At 40.2% G+C, this 20,665-nt stretch overlaps 3 protein-coding genes and 1 non-coding gene across 5 annotated transcripts; 3 read left to right on the top strand and 1 right to left on the bottom strand.

Annotated features, from left to right (window-relative positions):
• Window positions 1-3,809: 3,809 nt before the first annotated feature.
• On the top strand, window positions 3,810-5,740 carry LOC112347080 (spore coat protein A-like). Its single transcript, XM_024677368.1, has 2 exons — window positions 3,810-4,052; window positions 4,111-5,740. Exons 1-2 carry the CDS (start codon window positions 3,840-3,842, stop codon window positions 5,674-5,676), a joined length of 1,779 nt encoding a protein of 592 aa, XP_024533136.1. The 5' UTR covers window positions 3,810-3,839; the 3' UTR covers window positions 5,677-5,740.
• Window positions 5,741-5,935: 195 nt separating this feature from the next.
• Window positions 5,936-6,007, top strand: TRNAD-GUC. The gene has a single exon. It is a non-coding gene; the product is annotated as a tRNA-Asp (tRNA).
• A 62-nt stretch (window positions 6,008-6,069) lies between these two features.
• Window positions 6,070-9,985, top strand: LOC9632731 (protein ENHANCED DISEASE RESISTANCE 2). 2 transcript variants are annotated; one of them, XM_024673768.1, is made up of 22 exons: window positions 6,070-6,420; window positions 6,510-6,584; window positions 6,653-6,706; window positions 6,782-6,844; window positions 6,906-6,961; window positions 7,029-7,060; window positions 7,115-7,207; window positions 7,257-7,309; window positions 7,375-7,475; window positions 7,527-7,622; window positions 7,672-7,736; window positions 7,800-7,871; window positions 7,926-8,084; window positions 8,140-8,441; window positions 8,498-8,558; window positions 8,613-8,881; window positions 8,938-8,991; window positions 9,046-9,189; window positions 9,239-9,334; window positions 9,391-9,492; window positions 9,557-9,668; window positions 9,776-9,985. In XM_024673768.1, exons 1-21 carry the CDS (start codon window positions 6,277-6,279, stop codon window positions 9,653-9,655), a joined length of 2,190 nt encoding a protein of 729 aa, XP_024529536.1. In that variant the 5' UTR covers window positions 6,070-6,276; the 3' UTR covers window positions 9,656-9,668; window positions 9,776-9,985. The 2 variants fall into 2 exon arrangements, with proteins under 2 accessions (XP_024529536.1, XP_024529541.1); XM_024673773.1 differs by having other exon boundaries at window positions 9,743-9,985.
• A 6,178-nt stretch (window positions 9,986-16,163) lies between these two features.
• Window positions 16,164-19,423, bottom strand: LOC9632730 (elongation factor-like GTPase 1). The gene is made up of 2 exons (XM_002960511.2): window positions 18,947-19,423; window positions 16,164-18,844 (listed from the first exon to the last, which is right to left on the bottom strand). The coding sequence occupies exons 1-2, from the start codon at window positions 19,406-19,408 to the stop codon at window positions 16,277-16,279; spliced, it is 3,030 nt and encodes a 1,009-aa protein (XP_002960557.1). The 5' UTR covers window positions 19,409-19,423; the 3' UTR covers window positions 16,164-16,276.
• Window positions 19,424-20,665: the final 1,242 nt, after the last annotated feature.

Here is a 20,665-nt window from a genome sequence, read left to right as displayed (position 1 = left end):
TATATTCACTATCATTTCAATCACTTACAGTTCTACTTAAGCAAACCAAAAAGGGAGTCTACAAAAGCCCATAAGAGCTTCACCCATAGAAAGCACCATTTTGATTTTGGTCATGAATCTAGTATTAGTTTGCACTAGGCTAGGGTCATTCATTGGAGGTGGTGGGGTTACATAACTCAATCTTTAATATTTCAACTTAGCTTTTGCATGGGATCTCTCAAGAAAAAATTACTTCCTTTTGACATTCTTTTTTCTACCATTTCTTGATTTCTTTCTTTCTAGTACTTCATTTGTATGTGTGTGTTTACCTCTTGGATTGCTGTGAACTCCAATGAACAGCTCCAATGTTTAAAAGAATCAATGGAGCCTTGCCACTTTCAAGTATTTGCAAAGAGTTTATTTTTTCATAAAAGTGCTATTGTGCTTGATCCATATGCTTAATATTTCTATAAACATCAAGCAAACAAGTCTCTCTCTAACCTGAGATACATTTTGATGTGAATCCTTACTAAAACTTGGATTTTGCTGCATGAAATTTATAAGGAATTCGTTTAGAAGCTTGATACATACAGCATACATTTGCATATTGTGATTATGTAGTGTTATGTGTTTACTCACATGAAGTTGAGATAATAAATTATTTTGTCAATTTGCAGAACGAAATCCCAAGATGCCCAATAGTAAAGCTAGCTTGACAAGATTTACATTTTAGTTTTGTAAACTCCAGTTTCCAATTGTTTTTCTAGGCTAAATTTGTGATTGAGCAAATAGATATGAATTATGAATTACTCATTTTAATAAAAAGAACCAAAAAAAACAAAGTGTTCTTGTATAGTGTTTCAAATTATTTCATTTTTGGAATTGTGAATAGTTGAAATGTGAAACCATTTAATTGATATCAAAATGAAATAAAAACTATAAACTACTAAAACGTTCTTTATTGGTTGAAGTTTTCAGGATTTTTGAATTTTTAAATATAGCAGTTATTTTAAGTAAATAAAACTATAATATACATAATAAAATTAATACAAATTTCTAATTTCTTAATGAATTTATCATATTTAGAAGAATAATTTAATATAATTAGACAATATAAATAAAATAAAACTAATTTATATAATAAATTATAAAAGGTGTTGATAATTATGATTCATATTATAAAATTTGAATTTGAACTTGATTTTTGTAAATGATAATAAATTAAAATAGAAAATTCTATTTTAATAATTAATTCAAACATATTTCTAAATTTTATTCATTCAAAGCTGTTAAAATTTAACAATTTTGATGGATGCTGGACTAGAGTTGGATGTAAATATCTTTAATATTAAATTTTAAAAATATTTTTTAAATTATTTTAAATAATTTTATATTTCTTATAAAATTTGATATTATATGTTCAAATACTCATTATAACATTATTCTTTACTATATAATTATTATTTAATTAATTGTAAATAGTTTTATGTTTCTTAATACACTTGATTCAAGCACTTATTTTAGTATATGTTTTACTATATAATTTTTCATAAAATAAATAAATATATTACATTCTTAACAAGTGTTAAAACATATCATATTAAAAATATTTAACTTATAACTTTAAAATATAGTATTTCCTGTTCAAACACTTATTATAGTATATTTATTTGCCATAAAATTAATTTTTTGAAAATATGTTACATTTATATAAGGAAAAAAATTTAATATTGTTTTTAGTTTTTTGCATTTCAGCATTTTACATATTTTGTACATTACTTGCATGTAGAGAATATACCTAAAATATCTAAGTACATTCTAGAATATTCTCACATTCTTAAATTCATGTAATTTTTATTTTTTGCATGCATGTTAAAAGGTGGGGAAAAGCATATAACTGGAACTTCAAGAGTAAATTCCCACATTTTAAAAATTGATATTATCCTCCAAGTTAAAAGGATTCACACTAACATGTTAAATAAAGTCATGTAAACTTCTCAAAATAACATCATTAACAGAGAGGGCATGAAAGTTTAGGCCCTGTCCAAGTTTGATGACCTAATGGTTACGCATCAATGCAATCTAAATAAGCACCTCATTTGTTGTTACACACGTATGCTAAGAAGTATATTACAATATACATTAAAAGACAAACCTAGTGCAGCACATTATTTATTTGAAACTCAGTTTATTATTATATATTATCAATGCATATTGCTAAATAATTACAGCTTTGGGTGCTGGAACCAAAAGCAACATGCAATAGCAAGAACTATCTGGTGCTTGTGGAAGTATTGTTTTCTGAAGGCCAGGATCCATGCACAAGTTTCCAGGAGCTTGCATGGTGGAGTTGAAATGTTCTTCAAGAACAAACAAGGATGTAAGTTTTCTTAGTCCTGTTGGATCGATGCCACAAAGCCTTTGGCTTCCATACGCTTGAAGAGCTCTATGGCGAGTTAGATTCTTTAGTGCTCTAAGAGTACTGTGGTTTGTCATCTTCCATCCTTCTTCTCTGGAGGAACCACACTGCTCCGCTTTTTATCGGCTCTTTCTCTCATTCTCTCTTCCTAGTTGCAGTGTTTACTACCTTACCATTCACTACATGTCCAACTTATGTCTCTCCCACGTCAATGCAAGCACCCCGAACGTCGCAATGAAAACCTTCCTCCCCTATGCATGAAAACATCAACAGCTCCCTCTGTTTTGACCTTACTTTATTGGATTGTATTTGTGGATTTGCTCCAGCAAGTTTTCTTTATAGCCCTTAAGCATAAGCGAGAATATCTCAACTCCCTTGAAACTTTTTATCACATCTTCCACAATTCCCATTCCACTAGGGAATTTTCTGCGTAGTCGTAAGCACAGCTGATTGTGGCTAGATTTCTCCTTAACGGGCTGTGGCTCGCCCGTTAATTTGATCCAACTGTTGGCAGCTGTTGGATTGAGTCAAGTTCTCTACGAGAACGTGGCTGACAACTGCTAGGTTCTCCAGAACCTAACTGCCAACTGCCAGGTTCTAGAGAACCAGGCTACCAGCTGCCAATTTTGGAGAACCCTTTTATCTTTGAATAACATTCTTCCACATGTCCATTAACGGTATTGCCACAGCCCATTAAGGTTGTTCCCGGGCACGGGCTCGCACATTCCCTCCAGAACGCTCGCCAGGCTAATGCCCAGCTCGCCCGTTCTGGGCGGGAACGTGCTCGCCCTACCTGGGAACTCCTTCTTCTCTAGCTGAATCCCATTCTGATAGATTTATCTTTTCAATCGTGCCAGTTCGAGCACGCGTTGAAAATAGCTACGTTCACACACACACAAAACATCAAAACACTTTATAAAACAAGTTCAGAATGTTGGTTACGTACTCAGGCACAAAACTATTATGATTAATCAGTTTGGAAGCTTGTTATTGTTGTTTGTGTGTCTGCTTCTAACTCCTTTTATAAAGTCACTAGCACCTTCCTAGCACTTGAAATTAACAGTGCTGCGGCCGCATAACTATAGGCCGCAAGAAGGACGCTTCCTTGCTGCTAACTCCCCGGGCCTTCCATCCACTTCACCTAACTCCCCGGGCCTTCCATCCATTTCACCGCCTCTGCAACTCCTATGCCCCACTATTACACACGATTTCTATCTGTCTATCTAGAGCTGGCATCTTGCCAAGAAGTCTTTGTTCATATTTCTTAACTTTTCAAAAATTGCAAGCTATCTCGTCATTTTCAAACACCATGTGTCTTCCACGTAACCTTGAGGACCAAGTCGCAAAAGGACTGTAACTCTCAGTGATTTATTCTATGAACCACCGTGGATCCTCTAGCCTAAAATTCAAGGATCACATTCTTTCTGTTCTGTGGATTGGGATGGCGGTCCAAAAACTGGTGTTGCTTGCGGTTGTAGCAGCTTGCATCTTTGCAATCACAGGAGCCCAGAATGCAACGCAGCAGTGCCTCAACTTGGATGCCTCCCCTGTTTTGGAAAGATTCGTTGATCATGTTCCAGTTATGCGAAGAATCAATCTCACCAGAACAAGCAGCTCAAGGCCACTCATCATCCGCGCATTCAAAGTCCAGAGGGTAAAAAACTATGCCACAAATCGTCATGAAAGTTCTTTCTTTCTTTTCTATTTTCCAGAAACTCCACAGGGATTTACCACCCACAACCGTGTACGCTTTTGGTAGAACCTCCGCGCAAGCCTCGGTGCCAGGCCCAACCCTCGTAGCATTCAAGAACAAGCGAGCTTTCGTGCGCTGGTCGAACAACATCACCGATGCCAATCACTTGCTCGCGGTCGATCCCACGCTGGACCGCGCCCAGCCCCGAGTTGGAGTTCCACTCGTCGTCCATCTCCACGGAGGAGAGACCGCGCCCCCCTACGACGGCCACCCGGATGCCTGGATCACAAATGGTGGCGAGCGAGGCCCGAATTTCACCACCAACGTCTTCCGGTACGACAATGCGCAGCCCTCCACTCTGCTCTGGTACCACGATCACTCCTTCGGCTACACGCGCTTGAGCGTCGCCGCTGGCCTCGCGGGACTCTATCACATCATCGGAAACGATGATCCCTCCTGGCTCCCGGGATCGCTCAGGGAGAACAGCGATGGCAGCCAGAACCCATTCATCCACGACTTGGTCCTCCAGGATCGCCAGTTCTTCCCCAACGGCAGCATCAATTATCCCACCCTGGGATGGTCATTCACAGTCTCTGTCCATCCAAACTGGTGCCCGGACTACTTTGGCGACACCATGCTCGTCAATGGCATGATCTGGCCATACTTGAACGTCTCGCGGGGCGTCCATCGCTTCCGCTTCCTCAACGCTGGGAACTCGCGCTTCTTCATCCTCAACTTGGATCACCCCAGCCTCGCCTTCTTCAAGATTGGATCCGATGGCGGGCTGCTGACCACTCCAGTCCGGCAGCCGACGCTCAACCTGGGTCCATCCGAGCGAGCCGACGTCCTGATCGATTTCTCGAGCTTGCGAGTGGGAGAGAACGTAACCATCAGAAACACCGCCACCTCCGGCTTCGAGGCGGGCAATGGAAACAACCAGTCGGTGTTCATGTTTCGTGTCACAAGCTTCCCGCCGTCCAACGCAATGCTCCCATCTAACACGATCGATCCGGCCATGGCCAACCTCACGGTTGCGGAGACGATCCTCGCCACCACCGGCTTCAACATCTCTGCCGCCAACGTGACCGGCGTCCGCCGCCGCCAGTTCGTGATCAGCTTCAACCCCACGGTGGGGACGATCTTCTCGGACGCCAACCGCACGTTCCGCAGCCCGGTGACCGAGATCGTGCCGCTCTACACGAACGAGATCTGGGAGTTCGTCAACACCTTTACCAACGGGGATCACCCGATACACATCCACTTGATCAATTTCTTCGCGCTGGATCAGCAGAACTACGATGTGGCGAACTTCATTCGGGGGGCGTGTAGCGTCAATACTCCGTTTCTCGATCCGACGAGCTGCTTCACAGGGAATCCTCTGCCGCCGGACGTGGATCACTTTGGATGGAAGGACACGGCGCTGGTGAGGGCGAACCTCGTGACACGATTCTTCGTGCCCTTCCGCCCGCGCGAGGCGACCCGGTTCGCGTTTGACCCGACTATATCTCCTGGGTATGTGTGGCATTGTCATCTCCTGGAGCACGAGGACAATGAGATGATGCGGCCATTGTTGTTCACGAATTAAGTACTCTTCTATTTAACATTGCACCTAAGTTCTTGGGGATGAATAGAATGGTGAGTGTGTGCTATCAAGAAGAACATAGGTCAAGAAAATGTTTGCAAAGAAGTTTCCTCACTAAAACATTTCGTGATAGACTTCACGATATGCCAAACACTATAGAACTTTCTTTACAGCCAGGACTTTTGATCCGAAGGAATGGAGGTCTCTTTTACGACTATAGGTCAGAAAAGTGACTTGCAACGTAGGCTAACTAGCATGACCAGTCGTTGTAGTATAGTGGTAAGTATTTCCGCCTGTCACGCGGACGACCCGGGTTCGATCCCCGGCAACGGCGTCCCTATTTTCTAATTTTAATTTTGGCCACCTTTAGGCTTTTTCTTCTTTTGACACGTTGAAAGTTCGATTCGCTGCTGACTCGAGCTTGCGCCTACGACGACTAAAAAACCCTCCCGGGCGATGGAGGCGGGCGAGAAAGATTTCGCGGAGCGCCTCACGCGGTATTCCAGCTCTAGGTAGTGTAGCTCTCGTGTCGGTGCGCCAGCGCTTTGCCCTTGGCGCGGCGAGGATCGAGAGGATCAAGAAGGATCGAGGGAGAGAGCGGCGATGGATTCTACCAAAATTGAGGGCTGGCTCTATGTAATCCAACCTCACAGGCTCAGGATCCGCTTCCCCAGGAAGCGCTACTTCGTTCTCGAGGGCCGCCAGGCTACTTGTTACAAATCCAAGCCCATCCACGATGGCGAGAAGGTAAAATTTCCTCTTCTCTCTCTATCTCTTGGATTGATTAATGTTTTGTGAGTTTGTTCTTGTGATGATGCATTGTTCTTGTTCTACAGCAATCTTTGAAAAAGGGCGTTATTCAGCCATACACTAAAGTCGTTGACAATGGAAGGGAGAATATCCATGGCCAGGTGATTGAGAGCTTTCCTTTATTCTCTCCTCTTGCATTGCTGCTGGGCTGAGGAAGAATTTTGCACAGGTTTTGCATACCTTCACTCTCTCCGATCCAAACTTTGATCAACAACAAATGAAGGTTTGAGAGTCCCTCTTTCTTTCGTTCTTCGTTCTTTGTTGGTTGTGAACTTGCTTATGAGATGCTTTGCTATAGCTCGCGGCACGGACTGCTGAAGAAGCAGCAAAATGGATGTCCGCTTTTAGGGACGCTGCAAGTGTAAGGTGAAAATGGACTCGCGTTGCGGTTTTACTAACAGACATGCCGACCTTTGTCCTAGAGCCAAGCTCCCCTCAGGCAAAACTTGGCAGTTCCGAAAAGAAAGCCATATTTTAGGTGCGTCCTGTCCATTTCTTCTGCCAGCTTGTTACATTTTTAATGCGAAATTCTGGCTCTTTCCCAGATTTTTTGAACGAGGGCGAGAGGGAGGCCAAGGTAATTGATATGCTCTAAGACAGTTTAACGTAACTCTTTATACTTTCTCTACAGAAGTTCCTGATTGGACTGGCTTTTGGACTTCCATGAGGGAGCAAGGAGACGTCATTGCAGAATCGCCTTGGAAAATTCTTGGCTGTAAGAATGGTGAGTGGCTTTACTTCTTCCCGAGGACGTTCTGATAACCATGTACCAGGCCTGAGGTTATTCCGGGAGTCCTCGAAATCGAAGGGGAGATTTACAAGTAAGGTACCAGCAATATTTGATCAGCAGATTCAGCAGTCTTGCTGCCTTTGCTCAACAATAGAGTGCAGTTTGCAGATGACCATCCCGCGATTATGGCTGTTGGAGTTGTAAAGGCACCTTGTGAGTCCGTTTTCGATACCGTTATGGCGTTGGGAGATTCACGCTCAGAGTAAGACGTGTGTGTTTGCGATTGCAGACCCAACAGTGTGCGTATCCTCAGGTGGGACTTTTGCTACTCAACGGGACGAATTGTGGAGCGCATAGATGGTCATACAGATATCGTTCACAAGCAGCTGCGTAGAAAATGGCTCCCCGGGTAAGTTTGTCGCTGCATTGTTGGTATAATATAATGCCTTCGAGTTTAGACACATGCGCGGGCGAGATTTGTTATTTCATAGATATTGGCGCCGTGAATATGATGGTTCATATGGTAAGCTTTTGATAATTATTCTGACCATGGATCCTATACTCTGTCCTTGCCTCGTTTTCGCAGTAATTTTGTATCGTTCAGTGAGCCGCAAGGACTGCCCTACACGATCAGGAACAGTGCGGGCCAATTTAAAAAGTGAGCCGACATTCGACACTTTTCTACAGTCGGTTTAGTTTTTGGTGCATGCAGGTGGCGGCTATGTAATATCCCCTCTGACCGGTGAAGGAGAGCAACCTGCACGGTCACTTGTCAGGCACATGTTGGAAATTGATTGGAACACCTGGAAATCTCATTTCAAACCTTCTCGTGTTCAGAAAATTACGCTTCGCATGCTCGAGAGGATTGCTGGTATCAGTGATGTTCTCTAGTTAAAATCTGATATCCTGACGTTTTCAACTTTCAGGCTTGAGGGAACTGTATAAAGCGAAAGTAATTGAGCCGACGTGGGTGGATGCCTCTGGGGAATTCGACGATCAAGCAGCCAAGGAAGAAAAGGAAGAAAATGAAGAACGAGCGATCGTCGTCAGCGATCAGGAACCAAAGAGTGCCCATATCGACGAGCAAGAGTCATTCCTTCGGGTGAACGACACGGACGAGTTTTTTGACGCTCCGGACGACTCCGATCAGGAAGATTTGCCCGATGACATGCTGCGGTCCGTAAGTGAGACCGAAGGCACCGAAGAATTTGAGCCTGAGACTAAATCGGTAGGAAGTATCCTTCTTTTTGCCGAGGTAATATCTCCTGCCTGTTTTTATTATAGCTTCCCAAGTTTTCAAAGACCGCAAGTTTTGTCAAGCGCATACATGCCCTTGCAGCAGCAGGTAACATCGATCATTTTTTATTTTTTATTACCTGGTAAACCTATTTTAACGCAGCTCACAAAAAGGGAGCTCAACCTCAAACAGAGTTCTCCTCGCGAGACGCCGAATTACTAGATCGCGAAGGCACACTTCCAAAGTCGTCTTTTTACTGCAGCTGGAGTGCGGCTGATCCGTCCACTTTCCTGATTCGTGGAAAGAATTATTTACGGGATAATAAGAAGGTAAAGGCCAAGGAAACGCTAATGCAGCTGGTTGCAGTCGACTGGTTTACATCCAACCAACGGGAAGACCACATTGCCTCTCGGGAAAATACTTTTATGCAGGTGCGTAGTGGTCCATAAATCTTTTTGGCCACTTTTGAGCTTTATCAACTTTGCAGAAGCCTAAAGTCCGAAAGCTTGCCAGGTCGTTTTTCTTCATTGTTAATCTTCAGGTTTTGTGCTTTCTATATTACATAGCTCTCTCCATTCTGATTCTCTCGACGCAGGTCCCCGGCTCCACGACGTACTCCCTGGTCTTTTACTACATGCTGAAACAGTCGCTCGATCAGATTCCCTTGCTGGAAAAGTTTGTGAACGGAGGTGACAGATTTCGTAGCTCAACTTTTAAGCTCATCCCTCATGTAGCAGAGGTATAAGTGCTCTCTCCAGCCTTTGCAAAACTTAATGTGTCGTTCACAGGGCTCTTGGATTGTCAAGCAGAGCGTTGGAAAAACCGCCTGTCTCATTGGAGAGGCGTTAGATCTACACTACTTTCATGGGAAAAACTACCTAGAGGTAGGTAATAGTTAGTTTTTCTATGCCTGTAAAAGCCTTGGTAATTTCTTTTGCAGCTGGACGTGGATGTGGGTGCTTCATCTGTTGCTCGGGGTGTAGTGAGCCTGGTGTTTGGTTACATGAGCAAGCTGGTTGTGGAGATGGCCTTTTTGATACAGGTACTCTTCTTCAAGGCAGAATTCCTTGACCAACAAATGTAAAAACAACACCAAATTTGTGCAGGCGAACACCGAAGAGGATCTTCCAGAGATGCTACTTGGTACATGTCGTGTTTCGTCGCTGGATGTGTCCAAGGCCGTGCAGCTGAATCCATCAGCGTGACTCCAAGAATTTGGTAAGCCATAGAGAGTTCTATTTGTTTTCCTCTGCTTTTTTCTGCTCAAGCAGGCAATACCCTGCCAATTCCAGGCTTTAAAAAACTCGTCCACTTGCTGTGCGCAGGGGAGAGAGGCCCCCTTAGAAACTTCTGAGGGTTACAGTCGCTAGTACCTTGCTTGCACTAATAACTCATGAAGGTCATCTGACCAGTGGACGTCCTGGTTCCAATATGTTTAAGAACTGGGGTGCCAGTAAAGATTCTGCACGCTCGACTTTTTGTGTTGCTGCTGTAAAAACTGAATCAAAAAGTGAGTGTCTTGGCGCACCTTGTTATATGCCTTCCACTCAAGTCAGTATTGGGCTAACTATCCTCATTCTTTGCCCCTGTTTTGTCTCATGATGATCTAAGTATAACAATGTATTTTTTTATTATTGTTGAGGAACAAAAAAAACTTTAAAAACTTTAAGCTGGAAGTATAGAGACGTGTTCCCATTGTTGTGAGATTAGTGGGAAGGATTTTTTGGAAAAGTACTTCATGATTTTTAAATCTGCAGTTTCTTATTTCAAATGAAGTTCTATTTAATAGAGATTATGAAAGAAAGATTGTGAAATAAGTTAGTATATTTCTTCCATTTTAAACATATCCACCTTAGTGTAGTGCTTAGCAATTGAGGAGGCATAAGTTTGAGAAAGGATTTGAAGAGATAGACACAAAGTAAGGCCTTTAATCATTAGTAATATCGTTTGAGACCATGAAGATGGAAACTTTCTTTGTAAATAAGTTTGGTTAATTGTTTTCCATCAATTGTCTTTTGATGAAGAATTCTTAAAATTGATAAAATCCATCTCAAAATTGATAAAATTAAAAACCACTATATTGGGATAAAGAAGTATAGGAAGAAATTAATTGTCAAGCTTTTTGAACAAATGGATTTGAGGCCTTTGTTTATTATGCCTTTTATAAATATAAAAATGAAGGAGTGAGCAAAACGTTGTGCAAGGGAATTGATTTTGAAGCAAAAGAAATAAAAAAGATTTTGATGTTAAAATTTGAATACAAAGTCTATAAGTGATAGTGTGAGATAACTATATTGAGTAAAAGTATCAACTTTCCCATTCACTTTTCATGAGTAATATATAATTATAAACTAACTGAATAGTAACCACTAAGTTTGACACTAATTGAGGATGCATGCCAAAGACCAAAACTAAAGGTTGTTGTAATTGTGATCATATAGAAAAGACCTTTAAAGGAAATGATATCAAGTTTCAAAGGTCTAAAATTGCAAATCAATCTCTATAGTGGTATATTTCAAAGAGTGGCTGAATCTTGTTATTTGATTCCTCTTGCAACAAGATATTACATAAAATAAAATTTGAAGCATTTACCTCAAGAAATTAAAATTTTGTCTTGTCTATATAGATGAGAACTAAAGCAGAAGTGAATGTAGATTTCAGAAAATCAAAAGAAATTTAAATAGCAGGAAGACTATAAAAAAAGGTAATCACATTAAAGGAGAAACTTTTTGAATGAAACACTGATAAAAGTTCATAAGACAAAAGCAATATTAAACATCATGAACAAAAGTTGGATATTGCTACTAAAAAATGGTGAAAACTTTAGGCAAGAAATATGATAAAATAATATAGCTAGAAAATTTCACCAAAACTTTATCAAAGGAATATTTCTTCAATATTGAAGGTGCTAAAGAAAAAGGCAAACATGATAGCTGTGTTTTTCTGTTAAAAGAGATAAGAATTTCATCAAGATAAATGAAAATATTGTTTGCCATATGTTGGAAAATAGCAAAAATATTAGTTACACTATAAAGCATCACTATATTCTTGAAGTGGTTATAACTAGTATAAAAGGGTGTTTTCCACTCATTACCTTTCCAAATGCAAATAAAAATTTAAATATTATACAAATTAATTTAGTGAAGAACCAAGTTTTGAAAAGCTACACCATATTTAAGAAATTAATACAAACTAATTAATTGGGAATGATACTTTGTTGAGATTATAATAGTCAACTACCAAATAAAGAAACTCATCTTTTTTGAACACATATGAATTTAATAATGCTTAATAAAACCATTAGAAAGATTCTTTTTTATATCCTACCCTGGAGATCTGTATAAATTTCCTTATTGATCTTTTACTTTCTCAAGGATTTGACAATATTCTTGTTGTGGTTAATTGATTTATCAAATTAGCACTTTTTTCCATATTGATGGAAAGCAATTATTTGAGCTTATTTATAAAGAAATTTTCTGTCTTCATGAATTGCTAAATGATATTATCTATAAGTGATCATTTCAGTTTTTTTCCACCTTTTAGGGTTGCTTTATTTTCTTCTTTCACATACTATCCACTTCTTACATCCTCTAACTAATGAAAAAGTATCAAAAACTCTTGAATAGTATTTTTGATACTTTATTTCTCATCAACAGAATGATTAAATTGATCTCCTTCATTTTGCTGAGGTTTTTTTTAATAGTTTTCAATACTATTTAACATATCACTTTTCATTTTTCATCAACTATGACCTTCATTTTTATTGGTTATATTTATTTCTTCCAACACTTAATCTTACAAATGATTCCATTGTTATTCATGCTATTGCTTTAAATTTTGTTCATGTACCATTACTTTTCTCATTATTGTGTGGTTGATTATTCTCACCTTCTATTCCAATTGGATCAAAGGTTTGGCAACTTTGTTAACATTGGAAAATCACAAACTCTTCAAGTTTAAGATTGGTACCATCCTTTACTCAAAGTGTTAATACCATAAATTGTATTATTTGTTTGACTGATTTGGGTATTTTCCTAAAAATCATATTTATAAGCTTCTTTCTCATTGTTTATACTTAAGGAGTTTAAGGTTGCTACCAACCTTGACTCAAAGTACCAATATCATAGATTATATTATTTAGTTAGTTAGCTTAGGTATTCTTCTAGTGATTGTACTTAAAAGCCTACTTTATATATATATATATATATATATATATATATATATATAAAATTAGTTAGTTAGTTAATTAGTTATAAATTTCTATCAGTAATATCAACTTTAAGTTTAATCTTACACCACTTTAATTGCAATTTGGTGCTTGGCATTATAGGGGGAGGGGGGGATGGGATGTCATGTATTTACTATCTCTTTGTGAGCATATTTATGATTTCTAGTCACAATGGGAGTCAAACCTTAAACCTCTATATATGAGATTTGAACTCAAGATTAATGTAAGTTCTTGAATTTGGATTTCTAATATTATTCAACTATAAGAATGCTTAACTCTATATATGTAGGACACACAGTTTTGACTATATACCTTATAGTAATTTACTATATGATAACTATGAGGCAACTATTGAATACATATGCCAAGGGCAACAAAGTGGAATCCAAGATTCAAAACCTTGAGCCACTGAAATAAAGGGATGAAACTAAACTCTTAAGGAACAAGAGCATAGAGCATGAATGTACAGCCAAGATGTAGAGGCATTACAACACAAAGCAATACCACTAAAATAGTTCTAAATTTTTCAATATCTATATTAAGATCAATATGCAAAACAAAGGCAAATGAAGTTTAATGCTACTTTAACATATTGGTAGCCTTAACATAAGGATATGAATATTCCATCAATTAATATAGTATGGATTTTAGACTTAAACCCATGGTGGACATAGAAACAAAAACAAACAACACCCTTATATAAAAACCTATATAAAAACACATTTTGAGCTTTCACCCTAATCTCTCTAGAGTTGGCTTTTAGGAAAAACTTTAAAACTTTATAAATATGAAATGGTGTTAAATTGTGAATCTAAGCATAAGAATAATATTATCATGTTTAACACAATCTTTACATTTTGTAAATATGCCTCACTAACAAATCTAAACACTTTCCATAAATAAATAATAGAACCAAAATAAGACTAACATGTCTTGGTAAACTATCTTAGGCTTAATATTGCAAAAATTCTTAACACTAGCAAGTGTAAGCCAATGAATGAGTTTCTTTAACCAGGTCAAATATATTTTATTAAGAGCAGTTAGTAATTCTATCCAGATGTGGCATTTGGAATTATATATAAATTTAAATTTACTTAAAATGTTATATATATATATATATATATATATATATATATATATATATATATATATATATCATAAAAAGTGTTTTATGAACTTTGAATATTCAACACAAATTCATTTTTTATTCTCAATTTATTTAGCATTTTATTAGTAGCTTTGTCATCTTCCCTTCTCATGATGACAAGCTCCTAATAGATAATATAAATTCATTTTGAGACTGCTACCTTTATCATTGGTAGTGAAATTGTACACAAATCCTATCATGGGAGAGTTTTGATATTGAAAAAAGATTCATTGAAACTTGAGGAACATAGAGAATATAGTATAATGTTTTATTGAGAACCGATTCAATCCCACAAATTTGGATTGATGAACCACAAACTATATGAACACTTTGATCAAACTTAGCAAAATTAAGGCTTGAGGAAGCAAGTTTATTTGCTGACAAAATGTGTGTTACAATCCACCAGTTCATGGTGTTATATGATGTTATATAAAGAAAATAAAGACCTTTGTATTCATGTGATTCACCATCCTCAAATTTAACAACGTTTGCTTAAGGACAATTTTCTTGCTTTATGTGCTGATTGACAAATGGCCTTTGCCTCGTCTCCAACTTCATGACATCTGTAACAACACTTTAGTCCAAACTTTCCCTAACACTGTTCAAGCAAGGAAAAGCCATTGTTAGTGTGCTGTCTGCCAACTCTGTGCAGTAGCTAGTACTGATGATGTTGTTGTTGCAAGAATTTGTTGGAGAAAAAAGTCATTTTTTTAAAAAAAGTTTTTCTCTTTACCCTCATTAAAAACACAAATTAATCAATAGGAGGTTATGAATATCATTAAAGATTTTTTCACATAGTTAAAGTTTGAGTTTGTTTGTTCTATTATAAACTTTTTCTTTTATTCTTTATATGCTGTTCACATATGTTTCCAGAATCATTATTTTCAGTCCTTACTAACAATATTGATTTTTGGAAAAATCAAACTAAAAAAATAAGTTAGTGTCGACTGTTCTGGAAAATTTGAAAAAAAATGACATATTTACCAGATTTCTTGCTTTCACAACTATTTTGCTGGAATCTTTTTCGCGATCAAGTCCCCACTGATGCCAAACTTTTTCTTTTAAAATTTTTAATTTTTTTAATAGAGTATTTATTTATAATTATTGTTTATTTTTTTTTACATTTGGTGGATGAAATATAAATTTTGATTTTAAATATTTTTAGCTGTATTCGAAGAAAAAACTAAGCATTTTTGTGCAAAGGAAGAGGGGGATTTAACATTTAAAGATTGATAATATAATTATATTAAAATAAAAATAAGAAAAATAACTATGATATATTTATATTTCCTTCAAAATAGTTTTAGTTCCTTAAAATTTTTAAAAACATAAAAATGTTTATAGTGATAATTATAAAATTAAAGTGCTTAATTAATTAAGAAAATCATTATATTTATAAAGTTAGAGGTTATAAAAAATAAGATAATTTTTTTAATATTATTTAAACAATAAAAGACGTTTTTAGACTTTAAATACTTATTTTGTTGTTATTAAATGTTATCTTGATACATATTTTGGTTATGAAAATATTTTATAAATTAAAAATTATTCAGCAAGAACTAAACCTATATAGTTTTAATTTTGACTATTTCAATATATTTAAAAATATAAAAATTTATGGATAAACTGAATTGTCTTTTTTTTCTTGTAATAAACTTAATTCTTAAATATATAACATTATATATTATACAAGTTTTACATCAATTCTACTTTTCTAAAATATATAATATTCTTCTTTAGACTTGAAAAATAAATAGAAAATAGGTGAATTTTTGCCTTTGATTTATTTTAATTAATCTTTTTTAAATACAAAGATCAATCAACAAATTTATTATTCTCATTAGAAATAATAAATTCATATGATGTATTAAACTTTTGATCTTTTACTTAACATACAAAAAACAAACTATTAAAATTAAAAAGTGAAATTTAAGTAATAATATTGAAGTCTTTCACAAAAGTGTTTGTAATAAATAGTTCGTAATATGTAATCAAAATCGTAAGTATGTCTAAAATAATAATGTAGTAAAAGCATGATCACTATAATAAATCAACCACATATATAGCTCCACATAATACTATGTTAACACATAATATTCTATTTTATTTTTGAAAAATTTAACTTAATTGAACAAGAACAACCATTACTATTATTTTCAATATATTTTAGGAAATAGAAACATTACCAGAATTGTTGCAAGGCAAGTAACCATGAAATGGAGTTTTTGGAAAATATGTAGAAATATTGATAAAGCTTGAATTTTGCTCACTTGCTCAACTACTACGGCCGTACAGAGAGGGATAACAGTGTGAGGTTTATAACCTCAGGACAGTTAAAAAAGAAAAGAAATAGTTAGAACAATTTTAACGTCGATTGCATGGAAACATTGTGAATATATCTGGTTCCATCTTTTGAAAAGCCTCTCTTCTCTCGCATCTCGTGACTATCAATCAAACTTTCCTGGCCAGCGTCCTCTGCTTGGTAGCGTGGCGCACTACTTTCTCCTCGACGTGCAGCCCTTTCCTCCTCCTCACCGCATCGATGAGCTTCCTGGCCGTGTTCTGCGGCACGCTGGATCCATCCCCAAACTCCTCCAGCTCCTCCTCGGTCTTTGGCACGAAGAAGGGGTCCTCCGCCAGCGCCTCCCAGTGGCTCAGCATCAGCTGCGGGCTCGCGGCGCCGGACGTCTTCCTCCTCAGCTCGTCCGCGAATCCAAAGCTCTCGGCCACCGGCATGAAGGCGTGCACCGTGAACATGTCCGTCCCCTCGCGCATCTCCTCCTTGAGCACCCGAGCTCGCCTCTTGGCCAGCACGCCATACATCTGTCCCAGGTACTGCGAGGTGGTGCTCACCTCGCACAGATACATCGCTTCCACGAGCCTCGGGTACCTGTGTAGCACCGCTGCCCGGCAAGCTTCCTTCACCGCCGTGATAACTTGGCCAGAGAAGACCCCGTAGGACGTCGAAGTGCCCGGCTGGTTTTGGCTCTCCGCGCTCTCGGCCGTGCTTGCCTCGGAGATGAAAGCTTCTACCGTGAAAACCAGTCCCCATAGAGGCTCCTCGCACAGTGGCCCGGCTCCTGTAGCTAGTTGAAACCCCGCAACTATGTTGCCTTCCAGTCCATCGGCCTCGGCAGAGAGTAAACCCGAGCTCTCTGGATCAGTGCTCTGCTTGTGAGCTACAGCGAAGCCCAGTAGCTCCGACACGTATGGAGAGCCTCGTATCTCTGCTGTAGACGTGCTACCGTCGATGGATGTACCGCCTTTAGGCCGTCCTAGGCGGTCGTAGTCCGGGACGAGAAGGATGTTCGGTCCCACTCCTCGCGGGCCAAGAGCCCAGATTCGTTTCAGTTCCTTCTCAAAACTTCCGTCACCTTTCTTCTTCTCGGAATCACCGGACGCAGCTGCTAGTAGCCGTGCTTTCAGTGCTTCAACCGGATCGGCTTTGCCTTCGATGGCTGTCTGCGGCTTCTTCTTGCCGGACACCAAGTTTTTGAGCAGCTCCGAGCTCTCGTCCAGCAGCTGAGTCAGTGCGTTCGGCATCCTTGCGACGTGAACACGTATGGTGCATCGGCCGTTGGGTGTAGTCACTTCCACATAGTCGGTCTTAACCTCGGTCGCGTTCTCGTCTATGGTTTCTCGAAATGCCACTAGAGGCGGAGATACTTCCAGCTCCACGCAGGCGAACCGCTCTTTCAAATCCTTGATGCACAGCTCCAAATGAACTTCCCCAGCCGCGGAGATGACGTGCTCGCCAGTGCTGGAGAGGCTCACTTCCACGAAAGGATCGGCTCTGTTAAGTAGTCTTAAGCCTCTCGAGAGCGCAGCCATGTTCGCTGGATCCGATGATTCCACTGCCACACGGACGATTGGAGCAGCCTGGAAGTTCAAGCCAGCGAAAGGCCAACAGTTCTGAGTAGACGACAGTGTTGCCGACTTCAAGATATACTGGCCGAGTCCTCGGATGGCCACCACGTTGCCGGCAGTGGCTTTGTCACAAGGCTCCAGGCCTCGTCCCATCATACTGTAAAGCGCTTCCACTCTCGCTACCTGGAGGTTCTTTTTTTCTTGCTGCGCCTCAGTTGGATCGTAGAGAGCCGAGAGAACAAACACGTGCTGTCCCACTGATATCACTCCGCTGAAGACCCTGGCGAAAGCTAAGAAACATTCCCTGTGTGATGCATCCATGTCACCTGCATTCCAGTCTGTTTTGAAAAGATCCTCTCCGCGAGGCATCATCTCAACTGGAACCGCAAACATCTTCGAAACAAACGTCACGCATGGAGCCTCTGGTCGATCGTCACAACTCTCCACGGCCCTTCTCACGGCTTCAAGCTCAGCTTCTACGTCCTGGCTGGTATTAGAAGCAACAAGCCTTCTGGGGTACATTGTTGTTGTGCGGTATGCTTGAGCTGTGGCCGGATCTGGTAGAACTTCCAGCACCATTGACAAGATGTTGTCGTGGAGAGGAAGCCACTTGCTCATGACCGCCTGCAGAACTATCTTTGGATCCCTGTTCTGAAGCTCACGAACCGATATGGTGAGCTTCATTTTCTCCACCACCTTGTTAAGCATTTCGATCCCTTGCTTCCCTTCCATGCAGGCCTTGTAAACTTGCCATAGCGGCTCCAATATGAACTGGACGAACATCGGCTTGTGCTTCCCAGCGGCCTTCTTCCCCACGATTTTCTCCTCCTTTGGTAAGAAGTAGAAGTCACCCCACAGAGACTTCCTCAGCGACGCAAGGCTAAAACCCCGCTTTGCCCGGTATAACTCCGCGAACTGGTACGTTCTAAAAGCCCACCCATCGACGGCGCTGGAGAAGGCTACGTTTCCCTGCTGCGGAGAGAAAACATCCTTCTCGGATTCACTATCGTCGTAGTCGTCAAAAGAATCACCATCTTCTTGCTCGCGTCCGTTGGCCTTCTCCTCAGCTCCTGCAAGAATGGAATCCACATCCGATAAATACTTCTCAGATCGAAATCCACTCATTATGCTGTTCACTTCGGAGATAATTCCCTGAGAGTGGCAATGAGAACGGAAAAACAAAAAATTAACTTCCAGAAGTTAATGCAAGGATCGATGCTGCGAGGCAGTGAGGAAGGAAAAGAAAAAAAATACCTTCATTCGAGTGTAGGCCTCCAAAGGCGTCAATTTGAGCTCGGTGATGAGACGATCCATTTTGTTGAGAACCAAGCACGGCTTCACTTGTTCCATCCAGGCCTGGCGAAGAACCGCGTGTGTTTGAATGTGGACACCCTCGCAAACATCCACAAGGACCAGCGCCCCATCGCTCAGCCTCACGGCGGTGGAAACCTCGCTGCAGAAATCAATGTGGCCGGGAGAATCGATGAGATTGACGGAATGTCCCTGGAATCTAAGCGCAATCGAGGCGCTCTTCATCGTGATGGCGCGCTGCTGCTCATCGTCCCTGTAATCCAGGTACCGCAGCTTACCAGCTTGCTTGGGATGCAAGACACCGCCTCCAGCGCCGGCGATGAGATGATCCGCGAGGGTGGTCTTGCCGTGATCGACGTGCGCGAGAATGCAAATATTTCGCGTCCTCGCCGTCTCCCTCTCCATTGCCCTAGAATGCGAATGCGGTCTAGGGTTTAAGGCCCGAAATATGCTCCCGGATTCTTCTAGAGGTCTGCAGTTCGAATCCTCTCAGTGCACCTCTTCCATCGCGCATCTTTCTTTTCGTAGCACAACAACAACACGTTAGCAACATGTAAAAAGACAGTGGAGTGGATGTCTGTTGTTCCGAACATGGCGAAAAGAAATGATAGGCCTAGTTAGGCTCTCCACAGCGGGCCCACGGGAATCGAGCACCGGACCGCGCAGCACATGGAAATGGACGATATCGATCGCGCCCAGTCACCAGTGCCCCACCAACGGCATGGATCGCCCGCAACAGAATGTGAAAGGCTCAAACACTAGCCCCATTTGAGTTGTCTATTGCTGCCCGGTCGGTCGACGGGCAGCCCCTGTCGGATGACGAGCCCACTCTTTTCGGGCACGCAAGAAGAGCATAAACTTGCATATACCCAGACTTTCAAGTTTAAAAAATTGCCGCATCTTCGTCCAAGGGATGAAAGGTTGGGGGCGGCAAACTGACGTGCGAATATTCTTCGTGGGGTATACTGTCGTGATGTGGGCTCGAACCCGGAACCACACGTTTGAAACAGCCGATCTTGTTCTTTGCCTTTATTTTAATTTTTACTATCATACAAAGTCCTATCATTATCAACGTGAGGGAACTTTGGCGTAATATAGAAGTGACCTTTTGTGTAACCGCTGTCCACCCAAGCCCGGAAGTATATGTTCGTTTTCTATCAAAGGGCCTGGCGTGTTGCCTTGTCTAATCGGCGGAGGACCGGCCAACAGATTAGATTAAACTAGTATTGTTTACTCGGTGCCTTATGCTAATCATAAGAGGGGCGGATGACCACATGCGCTGTAGTATAGACTTTGAAATTGTGCATCAAAAGGAGTGGAGGCACAAGACAATGATATAAAACCTCTCAAACAAATGAGTGTGATCTCATCGGTGGGACTAAATTATCATCTGGAGCGAATTGTTAGGTCTGTCATTCAAGGCACCGCACACCCCACGCGCACACATTGTGTCTCGCCACCATCGAAAAGAAATGTTGCACATTCTTTCTCTCGTTTTTAGGGTTTTATATCCGCTCCTAACAAAGACCGGGTAGTGATTCGCGGATACATACATACGATCATCTTCTTTTAATAACGCTCTTTCATTAATCGCGGAACAATTCTTACCGACACGCGCCGGTCAATACCGACTGGGTGGCCGGCACGGGCAGGGCGGGCAGC

This window comes from Selaginella moellendorffii, unplaced genomic scaffold, assembly GCF_000143415.4.
Source record: "Selaginella moellendorffii unplaced genomic scaffold, v1.0 SELMOscaffold_0, whole genome shotgun sequence".
NCBI classification, from domain to species: domain Eukaryota; kingdom Viridiplantae; phylum Streptophyta; class Lycopodiopsida; order Selaginellales; family Selaginellaceae; genus Selaginella; species Selaginella moellendorffii.
This window is presented reverse-complemented; position numbering and strand designations above follow the sequence as displayed.

Coding starts and splice junctions, on each gene's coding strand:
- LOC112347080 (XM_024677368.1), top strand. CDS start 3,840: ATGGCGGTCCAAAAACTGGTGTTGCTTGCGGTTGTAGCAGCTTGCATC. Junction 4,053..4,110: donor GCGCATTCAAAGTCCAGAGG/GTAAAAAACTAT, acceptor TCTATTTTCCAG/AAACTCCACAGGGATTTACC.
- LOC9632731 (XM_024673768.1), top strand. CDS start 6,277: ATGGATTCTACCAAAATTGAGGGCTGGCTCTATGTAATCCAACCTCAC. Junction 6,421..6,509: donor CCATCCACGATGGCGAGAAG/GTAAAATTTCCT, acceptor CTTGTTCTACAG/CAATCTTTGAAAAAGGGCGT. Junction 6,707..6,781: donor TTGATCAACAACAAATGAAG/GTTTGAGAGTCC, acceptor GCTTTGCTATAG/CTCGCGGCACGGACTGCTGA.
- LOC9632730 (XM_002960511.2), bottom strand. CDS start 19,408: ATGGAGAGGGAGACGGCGAGGACGCGAAATATTTGCATTCTCGCGCAC. Junction 18,845..18,946: donor AGGCCTACACTCGAATGAAG/GTATTTTTTTTC, acceptor TGCCACTCTCAG/GGAATTATCTCCGAAGTGAA.